This window comes from Haemaphysalis longicornis, unplaced genomic scaffold (assembly GCF_048455015.1).
Source record: "Haemaphysalis longicornis isolate Haplotype H1 unplaced genomic scaffold, Haemaphysalis longicornis Haplotype H1 scaffold_8, whole genome shotgun sequence".
NCBI classification, from domain to species: Eukaryota; Metazoa; Arthropoda; class Arachnida; order Ixodida; family Ixodidae; genus Haemaphysalis; species Haemaphysalis longicornis.
In genome coordinates, this window is record NW_027526445.1 from 127,095,213 (window position 1) to 127,110,900 (window position 15,688).

General features: G+C 49.3%; 1 protein-coding gene across 3 annotated transcripts in view; it reads right to left on the reverse strand.

Annotated features, from left to right (window-relative positions):
- Positions 1-15,688, reverse strand: part of Spred (Sprouty-related protein with EVH-1 domain) — a 108,682-nt gene that overhangs the window by 49,575 nt on the left and 43,419 nt on the right. Inside the window, exon 1 of one of the 3 annotated variants that reach the window (XM_077681155.1) lies at positions 9,013-9,395. The exons of the other annotated variants lie outside the window; for them this stretch is intronic. Coding sequence (XP_077537281.1) covers positions 9,013-9,035 — 23 coding nt within the window. The 5' untranslated portion in view covers positions 9,036-9,395. Of the gene's footprint in view, positions 1-9,012; positions 9,396-15,688 lie in introns of those variants that run through there. 3 annotated transcript variants of the gene reach the window in all.

Below are 15,688 nucleotides of genomic sequence, written 5' to 3' on the forward strand. Positions count from 1 at the left end.
AGTTACCCAGCTTAACCGCAGTTAGCGCTAACCATGGTCAGCTGCTGTTACACGCAATCCGAGCGTGGGTCAAGCGGTCACGTGGTCTATGCAAACGCGAAATGACAAATTATGTTCAAGCTACTGTAATGGCAAAAAAAGAGATGTTGCAAGTTTATAACAAAACATTCAAAACAGCAATTGCAAAACTATCTATTTTAGCGCACACGTTTACGTTTTTTTTAGACAGCGCGAACGTAAAAACCAGAGTTACTCTATATCCAGTAACTCTGCGTAAAAACAACTCGTCAACACTGTCTACGAAGCCACTCAACAAGCCGAGGTCAGCCAAAGCCAGCGCTGTAAAAACGTTGTCGTGGGTCGTCGTCGTGTTGTTGGAGTGTATTTTTGCCATTCCGGATCGCTTCTGCTACCTTTTACCGCTTGCACTGTAAATTTTTGCGTTGCGGGATGTGGAGCGGAGGGATTCGAGGTTGTTCTGCCAAATGTTTATCAGCGCCTTCGTTGTCTCCGTCGTCCACAACACGCGCTTCGCATCGGTCGCCGCGCTGCACTCGTTTATCCCTGTATCGCGCCCGACGCCATGTTTGCAGTTTGAAAGCCCTAACTTAGGTAGCCGACCGAAGTTAGCGCGGACCATGGTTAGCGGGCTAACTGCAGTTAGGTCTGCCGTGTAACTCCGGCCGACTATGGTTAGGTCTAACTGCGGTTAGGTTAACCATGGTTAAGGGTGTCCGTGTAACTAGGGTATAAGGGGGCAGGTGATATTAATGTTACACAATTACGAGCTTAGCAAGCATGGGCAGCTCACAGTGACGTCACTGCAACTGCCGTGTTGGTGCACTGCGTGAATGGTGGGAAGCTGTGCAACTTACCTGCCGCTCTTATCTCTCTCTAGCAGCGCGAGAAAGCTGACAGCGATGCACCGGAAATGGTGGCGTCACGTGAAAGCCGCGTATAGCGAATTTGGTGTTTAACTGTAGTCATGGAAAAAATAAATGTGAATGTAAAATATGATCCAAAACACATAAAAAGCGCATTTTTTTCCCCTGGAAGTCGAATTGTGGCGTGCCTTTGTTACGGTGACAAAGTTTGAAAGTGTGTCTTTCCAAATATACCACTAATGGGCTGTTATTTTATGGCCACTATTCATATTCTTTGATTCCGCGTGTTCTGGCTCATATTTCTGTGTTCTCATTTCATTTGTCCGTAAATATACGTATGTGTATCAATACACGCTTCCCACTCCCATTTCGCCCACTTGACTCTCTCTCTCTCTCTCTCTCTCTCTCACTCTCTCTCTCTCTCTCTCTCTCTCTCTCTCTCTCTCTCTCTCACTATGACTTCATGTGAGTGTTACTCTACATCAATACACGAGGACTACAAGAAGAAGCCCTTGAGTGGGGGATGACAGATCCCTTAAGAAATACCTCTATAGGTATTGTTCCGCAATTTCAAGATGCCCCTTCCCCGCCCTTTCCCACAACCTGTAATCGAACCCGCAACGTATAACACCCGACTTAGTCACTGCGCCATTGTACACCGCAAGGGGCTAAATCCAGTCGCGAACAATGCTCTTTCATCTCAGTTTTCGTGAATGGCTTCGATAGCAAAGCGAGGCAGCCACTGGGTGAAGTCACCTCGGACTTTTACCTCTCGTCGTCGCTCCTTGTGCCGTCTCAGGACGAGTGATTCATAACGGTCGGACAAGAGGTTTGGCGGGGAGGGCGAGTGGGCGCAGTTCGGATCAATGCACGCCAGTGGACAGGCGCTGTTGCCGTCCGGAGGAGAGCTTCTGAAAGACGCAAGGTGTGGTGCGCCGCAGGGTGCCGCTTTATCCCCTCAGCTGTTCATCCGTCCGGGCACGCCTTCGCTTGGCAGGCACTACCTACCCTTTCACAGGCGCGGCCCTTTCACTCGGCGCTTGGGGACACCGGTATTAACCGCGGAGTACGGCATTTCGTCAAAAGTGCACGGGCAACCGCACTGACGCAGAGATACGCCACTCCTCACGGACTATGCGCGAAAAACGTTGACCCTGAAACTGCTACAAAGACACCCCACGACCGAAGCCCTCCAATCGGCCGGTATGAAAATCACATGCACGGGTGAACCCCGATTTTACGAATTTCTCGATTTAACGAACAAACTGATTAACACTTTCTCAAATTCACGAAGTTACCGAGTGAAAGAAACGAATCAGACGATTCGCAGGCCCCAGCGACTACGTTAAACCCGTTCTACATGGTGCGTTTTTCATCTGCGAATTCGGTGGAACGAACATTCGCACATGCGAAGTTCGCAATGCCTGGAAATGTCTACATGGCCTCCGAACGTCACGCTCTTCGCATTTCGGAGGCACATTGTTTGCAGACTGAATTAAGCCTGCCGCGAGGAAAGCTTGTGAGTTAAAAAACGTGTTTTATTTTACTTTCTGGGCAAGTTGTTTCTGACTGTTTTGCAATAAATATGAGTTTACCTGCGGTTTCATACAACAATCGCCAATTATTTATCAATTATACGCACACATAGCGGAGAAGACAAACACAGCAAGCAACCCTGGGTTCGCTTGTTGTGCCCGCCTAGCACATTTCGGTTTAGCCCGGTCGGTTCTTCTTGGGTTCTGTACTTGTTCCCTGCGGGGATGTCCGCCCCTTGCGCGGATACCGATTAAGCATTCGATGAAAATGCCGCGCGACATCGTGTTGTGAACGCGCGCGCGTTTGTTTTGATGCACCCGCGCTTATATATACAAGCAACGCCATCTGGTTGCTAAGCGTGCAGATGGTGATGCCGTGACGTTCACCTAGCTGTGTTCCTATTGGCCGCGGGTCGGCCCCTCTACGCTGCACGAGCGGCGTTCGCGGGGGATTCTCGACGGTTCCAAACATTTGGCACTTTGCCACAACAACGAAAAAACGTCGTTTTGTCGCACGAGCGGCGCCGCATCAGCGAATTCGCAGGGAAAATCGCGCCATGTAGACTTTACCCTGTTCTCAGACAGCCCAACACTTGTGCCAGGCCCATTCCCTCAGCATACAGAGGAGGCCTGACATCGTAAAAACCTCACCTGGGACGAAGCAGCCCTCTATACGGACGATGTACGACCAACTCTCGCGGTGGCAACACTGCCCACCTCCAACGGACTTGTCAGTGCTATACAACAACATCGCCAGGGAACTCCGTGGTCGAGTCGCCCGCCGATCTCCGGATCTTCGGACTTTGTTTTGTATCCCTCATCTTGAACCGGAGTTGCACCCTGAGTTTTACACGGGAGCTCACCAGAGCCGCGACTTTACGACTGCCGTCGAGGGGTAAACGAAGAATTAGCAACGACCTTTGAATAAAACCACTCCTGCCCGGTGACAGCAACGCGGTTGTCACGCGACACGAGAGGCCATCACGGTGTACAGTAGAATTTAATAGAGAGTTATGCCAGAGAGGAAAACCGGTCCCGTTACGGTAGCCGGAAGGCGACCGGCGCTACTGCGCATGAGCAGAGGCGGAAAAACTGGCTGTGCGCATGCGCGGGCGTATACCGGGTACGGTACCTGGACCGGTTTTCCTCTTTGGCATAACTCTCGAATATGACGAGCGTATTACCGCGGGGAAGACGGGAGCTCCGAGGTTTTGGACCAGGTGCTAGTCACCTCCCGAGGCCTCCAGGTCGCTGCGGCCCTGTGGGCAGCCGCCACCGCCCCATAAGGGGGAGCTCTTTAAAAAAATGGTATTTCTCTCTCTCTCTCTCTCTCTCTCTCTCTCTCTCTCTCTCTCTCTCTCTCTCTCTCTCTCTCTCTCTCTCTCTCTCTCTCTCTCTCGCGGCGCGTTTCGCGTCCGCGCCTCACGCCTGCACCACTATCACTATCATCAATCGGTCACAGTGATTTTCCTGTCTAGTAAAGTTACGTCCAATGAAGGTAACACAACAATTATTACAACGCGGGCTGCAATTTTACCGCTAATTCGCTTCGACGCCACGTTGTCCGGATCCCACGTCTGCTACCAGGATCAACAACCCTCCGGCCCTCTTTTTTTTTCTTTTTTTTGTCCACACGCAGTTACTTTTCGATCGCTTCTAGCGTGCACGTCCGTCCGAGCGCGTGGCGTCTCGTAAACGACGCTCGGGGGCCGCTTATCGGCCTGGGTAAACAGCCGCCCCGGAGTGTTTGTAATCGCGCTCGCCCAGGGGAACAACCACAGCACGACGACGACGGCGGCGACGCAGACCCCGCCGCGAGGCCGCCGGCGCCGCCGAGTCTGCTGCTGCTGCTGCTGTAGGCAGCGCGGTGGTCGTCGACGTCGACTGCGACTCGGGGTCCTCCTCCGTTCCGGCCGCTCCTTCGCGTGAGCGCATTTATGAGGACAAAACATAGCTTTGTTTAAAGGGGCCCTGCAATACTTCTTTCAACTCGTTCTCTAAATCCTCAATGCTTTCAGAAAGTGGTAAACCAACACACGCAGTACTTAAAATACGGGGTCAGAGAGTACCTCAGCCAAAAATGACTGCTCTATGCCCATCAGATAACTCAGAAATTAGCTCAAAACATTTTCTTCATCTCTTCCTAGGGTCTTGGGCATTCTTAGACCGCTGCAATTACGTCGTTACAGCAACGAAGCGGCTGTTGGCCGCTTCCCTTCTGTTGCAACAATAAACGCATTCCATAGCCACTTTAGAAAGAAAAAAAAAAGCCAAAAAACAAAGCAGAAACGGGAGACGCATAGTTCTGCAGCGACGAGAAAATCACGCAGTGCCGCTTGGTGCTGTTGATAACTATAGATTTTGACAATGCTTCAAGACGCAAAGGAAAGAGTGAAAGCGCTTATAGGAAGCTTTGCAGTTTCTTTAATGTGGAAGAGCTAGCCTTTGCTACATCACTCCGATACATTCCACCCGCGACACAAACACAGCCATGAGAACGCAGAGCTGTGGCTAAAATGAGAACGAAGGCCTCCACTCTATCACTACCATCGGAATAGTAGAAAAGGATGAAATCGGCAGTGAACGACTGCCATCGTAGCACAACCTACGGTCTCCTGGGTGGATTAGAACTCCATTAAGACTCTGGATGAAATACTCCGTCCCAACAGCACGCAGTAAGGTGTCAAGAGGACAGCATAAGCCAGGGACACACCAGCTCCTAGCCTCTATTTGTGCAATAGATAAAGAGAGAGGGAGGGAAGTGTGTGTGTGTGTGTGTGTGTGTGTGTGTGTGTGTGTGTGTGTGTGTGTGTGTGTGTGTGTGTGTGTGTGTGTGTGTGTGTGTGTGTGTGTACAGTATAAACCATCGTGCAACAAAATCGCTTCATTCAAAATCTCGCATTATTCAGTGATTCACGCACGGTCCAAACAACAGTGCAATGGGGGCGAACCACCTTCGCTTTTAACGGAGTATCGCTTATAACGAAGCTATTCTTCTCCCTAGGATTTCCGTTATAACGAAGGTTTGTTCACTGTATGTATGCATGTAGTATGTATGTATGTATGTATGTATGTATGTATGTATGCAATGTGTGTATGTCATTCCGATATGTTGAGAAGAGTCAGTTGCCCTGGTGTGAAAATGCTGAGTACTGTTGCAATGCTCACGCCACTATAATTCCGCGACCACATTCCCTGCCGCTATAGGTTGTATTAACTGGCGAGGCACGCATGCAGGCAACCATGTGAGAGCGCCGTAACTGGTTACGTTGGGCTCCACGGTATGGCGGTACTTGTGTGTGCTAAGCACATGTGCGTTGGACGTTCCAAACTCTACCCCGCCGAACAGAATGTCGACTCCAGTGTGAGTGCGATTAATAACATCTCCGTTGACACCACCGTTGAGAATCGGGTTGAAACGGGGCATACGACGCACGCCGGTGTTTTTTTTTTTTTTTTTTTTTCTGCGGCGTGCGGGCGCAGTGGCATAAGCTGCGCCATGTCCGTGGCGCTTCGGCCATGGTAGTTTTCAGTGTTGCCAAGCGAAGAAATTGACAGCTAAACTTTTCAGTGAATACCATCTATTGCCAAATGAATGTAGAGTCGTCACGCGTCACGATGGCGTTCCCGTTATGTTTACGACATCATGCACTGCCGGGAAATCTCGCCATTCAAGCGTCCTGCTATTTCCGACTCGTGCCGATATATAGTCTCGTAGCGCGCGATAAGTTGAGCGATATTTCCCGGGATAAACACCTCGGCGAAGGGTGCGCACGATATCTGCTCTCACGGGTACCGATACCAGCCAAACAGCAAATGCTGGACATCGCCTGAGGCAACAATGAGATGACCGGATGATCATATCATGCTTCAGGGCGATTAAGTGTCTCTTCGATTTGGTAAATCGAGTTGGTAAATACCGTGTTAGAAGTAATCATGCGTTCTTGCTGAGAACTAAGAATGGCCATGCACTAGCAACTTTGATGACACTGGACTTTTCCTTCGGCTGTAAAAAAAAAAAAATAAAAACCATTCGCGCACACACTGCAGAGAAAGAATTATACAGCGGCAGATGAAATGTTGTCAAATAACGTTATTAACTTGTTACATGTACTATCATCTGCGGTGCCGCGGGTATTCCCCGGATTTTAGCGCCAGCATTTCGCGAGAGACACATCCCAGCGCTGTGGCGCTAAAACCCTTTCCATTTCCGAGGGCAACCTATCCGGATAATTCAGGGGCGCAACTTCGAGTGCCGTCCGTTTCAAAAATGTCCATTTCGCGCACATTTCAATCGTGACGTGGAAGCACTCGCGAGGCCTCTGACCAATGTCATGCTGCGTCACGTCCCGGGACGTTTGGTTTCAGCCAATCAGTCTTCGCTGGAAATGAACACTCTGAAACGGACACGAAAATGGACAAAACTGAGTATTCCGCCCCAAAATTAATCAGAGAAGTGACAGAAAAGAGTTGCAGCCGTACAACGTCTTCGCCGTTCAGCAGACGAGCCCGTACTCCCCTCTCATCCACGTGACTTTAGGTTGCCCAGGCGTCGCCTAGCAACGCTAGCGAGCGCTTCTTTTTTCTGTGTTTTACTTCTGAGGGCGGCGGCGCCTGCCATCTTTCTGTTGCGAAAAAAACTCAGCGTTTGCCGCAGAACTTCTGTTCGCACCCTCGTTGCTCGAAGAACGCAAGGACGCTAAATGGCCACAATACGGCGGGTTGGAGTCGAGATAATGCGGAATGTCCACGCACCATTCCACGCCGAGCACATAATCCTTAAATTTCGCAGACTATACCGACTATTTTCGCTGGAATGCATTTTCCACCACGCGATATATGATACGACCAGGTGGCTTGAAATAACCTCAACGCATACGTTCACGTGATCGTTATTCATTCCCTCCCCCATCCTACCATGCGTCCCACTTTTTTTTTTTTTTTTACTGAGAATGCTACAGGAAGTCGCACAACAGGGTAAAAAATCGAGAGGCGAAGCGCCTGCAATCGGACGTACTACGCGCGGCAGTGAGGAAACCAGGGGAAAAAAAAGAACGACAAAGAAAGAGAAGACGGGAAGAGGAGAGAGAGAGGGACTTCAGCAGCCTTGCCGGCGGCGATACCACCAGCGAGTGGGTCAGCAGCCGCGATTAAGAGCCGCGCCGGAAACGACTCGCGCGAGAACAAACGCAGCAGCCGACGACGAGGAGAGGAAAGGGAAGACGGAGGGGAAGAGCCGGGAAAGCTGCCTGACTAGAATAAATAATCACTGCGCGCAAAAGAGGAAAAACGAACGAAAACTAAAAATGGAAAGCTCCACACCGCGCGCAGCGGCCGGCCGGCTGGAGGAGAGAGGGAGGGTCACAAAGAAGGAGAGAGCACCGACAACTCACGCAGTCGAGCAAGCAAGGCTGCGAGAAGTGAACACGATCGTGCGTACGCATTGATGCCGTGCCCTCCTCCTCGGTACGACTACGACGAAGAAAGCCCTTTCCCGCACGGAAGCTGCTGTTGGTTGCCGCCGACAAAAGAAGTTAAAAACAACTGTGCGAAAGAAGGAGAGAAAGAGTGGGGTAAGAGAGAATGAACGTGCGGAGGAAACCAGAAACAAAGTCTGGACAAGTTTCGCGTAAAACGGAGCAGACCGCCCTCGTTCATGTGTTGTACGGCACGTCGGATCACGAAGCTCCCTCGTTGGGCACCGACAATGGAGTGCATTCTACGCTTGCGTGTGGGCCTTTAATTCTCGGCGGCTATGACGGCAGCGGAATAAAAGTTTCCTCCCACAAGGACTGTTGCGCTGACTTCAGAAACGTGGCATTCCGGCGCGCGGCATATTCATTTCGTCGTTACGAAGTAGCGCACCGAGACTAAATGATTATTAAAACACAACGCCCAGGCTCGACTACTTCGCCGATGACTACTCCCAACAGATACAAATATGCGCACGCTGTGTTAAGAATCAGAGAGGGGGGGAGGTTTGTATGGGCGCCGAGTGTTCCAGCAGACTCACAAAACGCTAGGCCTAACCAAACTTGGGGTCCGAGGAGATTCGACGGCACGGAGTTCGGAGATCGCGGGGAGTCTTTCAGGGAGAGCCTGAAAGCTTCGCTGCTTGCAATGGCTGCGAAGAGCATGGGGGAAGCGCGTGTCTGGGGGGAGACCGACGAAGAGGACGTACAGAAGACGCAGGAAACGCAGAGAGAGCGAAGAGCCGAGAGGGGACGAAAAAAAAAAATAAACGGAAGGAGGGAGACGGAGGGAGCAAGTGAACGAACGGCAGCGAAAGAGAGACGACGCTGCCGCGGCGCTCGGGCTCGTACGGCGACGCGAACTGGCCGAAACTGAAGCAGCAACAGCGCCCAGCGCACCAGGCGCTGTTTAGCGGCGCCGTTGGCTTAAAACGAGCTGCGGGTCCGTTTCCCCCATATCGCAAAACTCTCGCGTGATCGAGGCAGGGCGACGAGAATCGGAAACGAACCAGCCGTGGAGTTGTGCGAGCATGAAAAACACGGCGGTTCCCCGTACTCAAATGATGTGCGGTGGCGTGAGCTAAGTAGTGGGCCGCACCGAAAGCGAATCGTAATACTCACTCGTGGAAGCTAGCTTCGGTCATGTTCCCTCCTCGGCAGGAGTGTCATTTTGGCCGCGCGCGGGCGTCCGTCTTGCGATAATCCTCAGGTGTAGGGCGACGGCCCCAACTTGCCCGGAAAGACGTCGTCGCCGCCGTCGTAGCCGTCGCACCTCGAAGTCCTTCGCAGCACGATCATGGACGGTCGCCTAGTTTTTGGTTCTCCCTCGCTGCTCGCCCACCACACGCACGGAACTCACTGCGGCCGCACACGGACCTCCACACTCACACCGCACACAGCTCCGCTTCTCACAAAGCCACGCTCCGCAACTACCGCTCCACTCACTCCGACGGCGACGCGATCTCGTCTCCTGCCGCACGCAGCCCGTGGGGAGGGGACCGCGGCGCGATGCACTCTGGGCCGGCCAGCGCCGACCGCCTCGCTCCGCGCGAACGACAAGCTTCCTCCGCGCCGCGAGCGTCGCGAAATAGTCCGCGACTCAATCGCACCGTATGCCTCAAATACTACTCTTACATGTTACATACGACACATACAAGACGTTATCGGCCTTATTAAGGGCCCAGAAATTAGATAGTCAGTATTGTTTGGTGAAATAGATATCTGATCTCTGTGTTTGTTTGTAGAGCTAGTGGAGGGGAGGCTTTTGGGATGCTGGCGGGGTGCGGATGGTTTGGCGGCTGAAACGTATATCTTTACATATTTAGCTTTTCTTTTTAAGTTTGTTTGCGACGTGATGAGGCCTCAAGTCGGAGCTGTCGAATCATAGTGACAAGCTTGGGTTCCGCATCCTCCTTTTTTTTTTCTTGCGTCTTCCGTAGCGTCGTAGGCGTTGCCAGAACGATCCGCCTTCATTTCGGAGGAAACCAGTGCACATCTGTGTAGCCACATACGGACACCTCAGTTTTTTTCCAGCGTTATCAGCGCCAATGCGATGTCGCGGTAGCGATAAGGCTCAGAAAGACTACCTCAACGTCAAGGAGACGTGAAAGCAGCCTCCCCTTGACGGGTCTGCATCTCTGAAGGAGGACACGGAAAATCTCGTAGCACAATGCACCCCACCCTGATTACTCGCGTCACAACACCGTAGCCGAATCCCAGGATCTAGCCGTTACATCTCGTCTTGTTTCTACCACTTACGTGTGGGAGACGAAATGTACGAGAGCAAATGTAAGCGGTACTCGTCACTGTGTTTCAAAACCGTGCCCGTGTGGGTAAAGCGGCCCCATGATCTTTTTTCGAAAGACTCATTTTCACAGCTTTTAAACATAAATATAAATATTTAGCTAAACAAACAAGATTCACGAGTCCTATTCCGCTTTTGCAAGCCGCTTTATACAGCACAGCACAATAACACCTAGAAATCTGATTCGCCGTTGAATTGAGCAATACACTGAGCACTGTCTTTGAGATGTGCTTGCCGCCTGCACTTTCGTTACTTCTCAAACGGTTCAGCCTGGCTTGTCAGCCGCCTGAACACTCAATGTAACGTAAATAGCGATAGAACGGAAGGTCAGCTGCGGTACTAGTAGTTGCCGACTCACAGGATATCACAACGACAGAACACAAAGGAAGGCTCGGAACAATAATTCCTGTACTCATATATCTAACTCGCTGCGACAGTCTCGAAAGTTTTCCACGTCTTTGCTTGTAATTTAAGCCTCCTCCATAGTTATTTGTTTCGACGTGGCTGGTTACGGCTTGCGTTGGGATCGTCGTTCGGACACACAGTCGGGGACGGGCTTCCCGTTATTTTTTGTTTCCCAGATTAAAAGCGGCTACGTTTGTCGACTTTCTAAGAAACTGAATATGCTTTTTGTGCAAGTCTTTCTGCAGGAAGTTTAACTCCATCACTCGCGAGCATTTTTCAGTAACCATATACACCGCTTTTGGTAGACGCCAGACCAAAATTCCTGGTCACAAAATGAGGGAAAAAAGCTCTTAGGCTGCTTTAGAGGTGCCGAAATCAAATGGACAATGTATATAGTTATACACATACCCAAAACCACTGTAGTAGTTAAATTTTAGAGTGTATACAGACTGATCATGTTCGTCGTTGTTGTTTTTTTTGTGTAGTTAATTACACGCTCGAGAAACGTGCGTTAACAATTGAACAATCGTTTCCTCGAGCCATCCTCCTCCGAGATTTGCTGAAGTCACTGCGACCACACACCCACCCACCAGTTTGATTGGTGAAAGTTAACCGATAGCGAACAGGCTGCGCGTGTAATAAACTGTTCCCTGATTAATAAAACGGCGGTATTAACCGCGGAGTAGGTGAGATTCAAAATTATGAAGCCTGAGTGAGAGATCCCGGGCCATCAGGAAGGATAAAACCAAGAGGTGTGACTCCATAGTGGTAGTTTGTGCTATGGCCACCGAATGGCGCTTCCGACAACTGCACAGCGAGGTCTCTAAGATAATGAGGCGGCAAATGCGGCTGCGTGTGCGCTCACATACCACGCAGCCGACAGGACCACCAGGTATCCTTACACGGCGCCCACCTATGCTGAAACTCTACGCATAGCCCGACAGCTGAGGGTTCAGTTCCCACATCCACATAAAGACCTCACGGCATCGGAAGCCCAAATCCTGAGAAAAATTCAGACCAATACGTAGAAATCGTCCCAGATGGTCCCAGATGCGGCGACACCAACATCGAGACCTTGACGAAAACTGTAAGAAATGCGGCGAGACAGCCACGCTGTTTCACGCCACATGGTCCTGTCTAATCATATGGGGAACGGGCACCAGTAACTCCTCAACGCAGCCTACTACACATGATACATGGGAGGCGGCCCTGGTAGGCACAACTCTTCAGGACCAACTCAACCTGCTGGTGAGAGCGCAGACAGGCGCACTGGCCACTGGGGCCCTGGACCAAGGGCTCCACCCATGAATTCCACTCCACTCTATCCCCTACCCCAGTCCCCCCTTTTCCTATTTCTCAATAAAGTTTGTTCAGTCAGTTTGTCAGTCAGCTTTATAGATAAAAATTTTGCCGGATGATTAAATGATTAGACAAGCTACCGCTCCTTAGTCCATCTACAAGAGGAATAAGGTAAAAGCTTCACAGCATCGGGAAGTGACTACACCAGTTACACTGCTCACCGGTTTCAAAAATAGCAGTTTCCCCAAACCACTTCAGATGCCGCCCCTAAAAAGAGTGAAAAACACGGCTCTCTGATTGCACTTTACGAACGAGCTCCAAAGTATATCGTTGTGCGCTCTAGAAGAAGAGAACATGAGCGCGTGTAGTCAAATATCAGGTAATAAAACGGGAATACGAAGGAAAAACAACGTATGGAGACGATTCCGCACGTGCCGAAAAGGTGAGTTGTGGATCGTGAAACACAAGCGGGGAAGGAGATTAAGTGCTTTCCGCTAAGCTTAGTGCCCTATCTGATTCCTTAGTTTTTGTTTTTTTTTTTGTTGATTTTTTCGTATCACTGTTGGTTTAACCACGTGTACATGTCTCTGCGCTTGTAATTTTCTTCCCCGAGATGGTGTTTTCTTCAATCCCGTAAAATAAAGCTTATACTTCTGTAGTGCACCACGCTTCCTTTAGCCTTCATGTTTCAAATTTTGCGCCGATTTTCTTCCCCACAAAAATACAAATAAAACACAGGTTAATCCACTAATGTGGCACTAATGAAGATTCCTCTCGCAGCACCAATCTGAAATGCGTGCGCCAGATCATATGAAACTGTCGCAGATCTACAAAAACCAACGAAAACTTGTGGGACGTTTTTTTTCTCTCTCTTGAAGCACATTTCTCACTTGCTTTTCCTTTCTTTTTCGCGTCATGATAGCTAAACATGCTCTTGAAAGGCACAATCTTCATGGCATGTTCAATGCTCCATCTTTGTACACTATCCCCCGGTGCTCACACTGTTCATGCATGCATTACAGGTACTGAGTTAACCGCCTGCCGTCCCATTGCAACTTATACACCCTTTAAAATTCGAATTTAAGAGATTTTATCGATGGTCTTGGTTCGGTTCGCAGCGTTATAACTGGCGCAGTCGACTGGTTGATGTAACTTCTCATGCGCAGCACAGGTAAGAACGTGTCTGGGTCTTAACTGGACCTTACCAAGGCTTAAAGAATGAAAACGCCTAAATTTATCACGCGGCCGTCACGTGGACCTGCCAATAGCTTTCGTTGAACAGAAGTTGCCGGTATTGAGGTATACCAGCTTATGCCAACCCCTAACCGCTCAATTTGACCAGAAGCTTCTCTTATTCTTTTTATTAAAGCGACCAATGGGAATATGCATTCCATGGTTGCCTGCCGTAGATCAGAAAACGTACACAACTGTTTTTCTTATTTCTCTGCGCGAAAAGTTGCGGAATCATGCGTTGAGAAGAATGTTGTGTTTGAGTAAAGTGAGGGTTTCTGACAGGATTGGTAATCACACGAAATAGCGGTTTTAAAGGTTACCATACCGGCGGTACGGATGCAACAATACATGGCGCCTGTTCCGCTCATGTCATAAGCTTATCATTTAGATGCCCACTTTAACGAGTTCTGTGTTCGTAGCCAATAGCGATGTATTGCTCTAGTTCGCAGACTATGACGGCTGTGATTACACTTGCCTGTGCAGCTACGATGACTATAAGCTTAAGGAACATCTGAGGCCGGGTTACTCCGACCGCAAAAATTACACAGCATTTGTACCGGGCGTTTAGTACGGTTGTGTGTCTCGCTGACGTGCGTAAGGCATCAATAACCTCGAAGTAAAGCCACCTTGTTGCGTGACAAACAACTGGGCAGCCTTTTTTTCACCTATTTTGTGCGGAGCACCACGGGTTTCCCTGCACCATGCCCAGACCTCACCCACTGCTGTGAAAATTGCGGTGTAGCTTGTATATTTATCTGTACAACACGAAGGAAATTCAGTATTCTAGTTCTATGGCTATTGAAAGATGGAAAATATATCGCAAGTTAAGCAACTGCTTTTTTCCAGCCATCCCTGCCAGGGATCATATAACAGCCGACCCCGGAAGTACTTAAAAAAACAAATTATGGAAACACAACCAAAAACAAAACTTCTGTAAATTTAGGGAGCCTATTTAGGTGCTGTCAAGCCATACCGCTACTTTCTTGGCGCATTAAATTAACTCTTAGCAATTGAAAGCTTTTGATTTTGTCGAGCTGAAATCGAAAGCCCTTCGGTGCTCAAGCCCTTCAGTGTCGCTAAACAAGCTCTTGTCGTGTCTAGCGACAAGCACCGGAAGGCTTCTCGCTAGACACGAAAAAGAGGCAACATTTGCGGTCGCCAACACACAAACTAGTCATTTGTAGGGGCAGTGTGAGAAAGTGACGTGAGGGTTGCCTCCCTTCATCTAATTTCCATATTAATGTAGCTTACTTGTCGAGAGTTACGTGTTACAAATCGGCAGGATCGTTTTTTTCATGTAGCAATATTTTGGGTCAACCGAATTTATATTTCGTCTTCATGCCTGTGCATGCCTGTTCAGTTCGTGCGCCGATCAAATGCATTGCAGCTCATGATCCTAACCAGAAAATTTTTTCAAAATTGTCACACAAGTGTGTAAAAGAGGATTAACCACCAAATTTCGTGTATTTTGTGCTGTGTTCTTATTACAAATGTGAAACAGGGCTTCGGACTTCCTGCTTTCCACAATTCTGGACACCTTGGCCTAACAAATAGTTATTATAAACAGTAAAAATGTTGTTGCTGAAAGCAAATCTATGCTTTTATTGGCGTCTTAAAAGTTTGAAACAGCGCCGCAATCTAACCTGTGATAAAGATTCGGCCCAGTACGGCATTTATGCCGCTTGCGTCGTTTAAGCACTCTTTTTAGTGAGTTCTGTGTAAGCAGCAACATAACAAACACCATGCAGCCCGCTTAGCATAATTGCTGCGAGTGGCTTCCAACGATAGGCATTTCGTTACGCCTCATAAGAATCGTAACCCGTAAACGCATACCAGTCCTGCAAGAAAATTTCCTTGTAATCCTAGCATTTTTTCACCTGCGTGTGTGGATATTAATGTGCGCAGGGACGATGGAATGGAGTGTCCTTAAAGAGAAAGTGCTGCTACGACTCTCTCCTCTCTTCGCTAGCATGGTTCTTCATACCTTCATGTTTCAGACACCAACAGGGAATGCGTGGTTTTATACCTGCACCACCGATTCAGCAAAATGGTTGGGGAATCTGGGTGCGTGGGTAAGCTGATATCTGCTTGCTTCGACTGCTTGGTGACCAGATCATACGCGTTTGAAATATTTTAAAACCTTAACAATCATCAGCGCCAAAATCCATTTTTTATCCGTGTGCCAGAATCGTATCGCACCTGCCATCGAAGGACAGCAAGGTTCAATGAGTAGGCCTATTACCCAAGCCGATTGTTTCTGTACCGGAGTTGACCGGAAATTGAATGTGTGCACTGCCTAGCCCAATAGTTGCTATTGTGATCTTTATCATCATCGTCATCAGCTGCTACTTCTGCCTGTTTTCTGAAGGCGGAAATTTGCTCCAACCATCTAAGCCATTCTTTTGCCCTGCTCATGTTTGTTCGTTCATTTGTAGTCTCTCCAAGGTTTGTGTCGAAGGTGGGATGGCACTGTTCACAATTTTTGACATTTTGGACCTCTTCCTGTCTTGTAGTGTTCTCGGGCGCCCTTCCTGTTACTTACGTGTTCCCCTAACA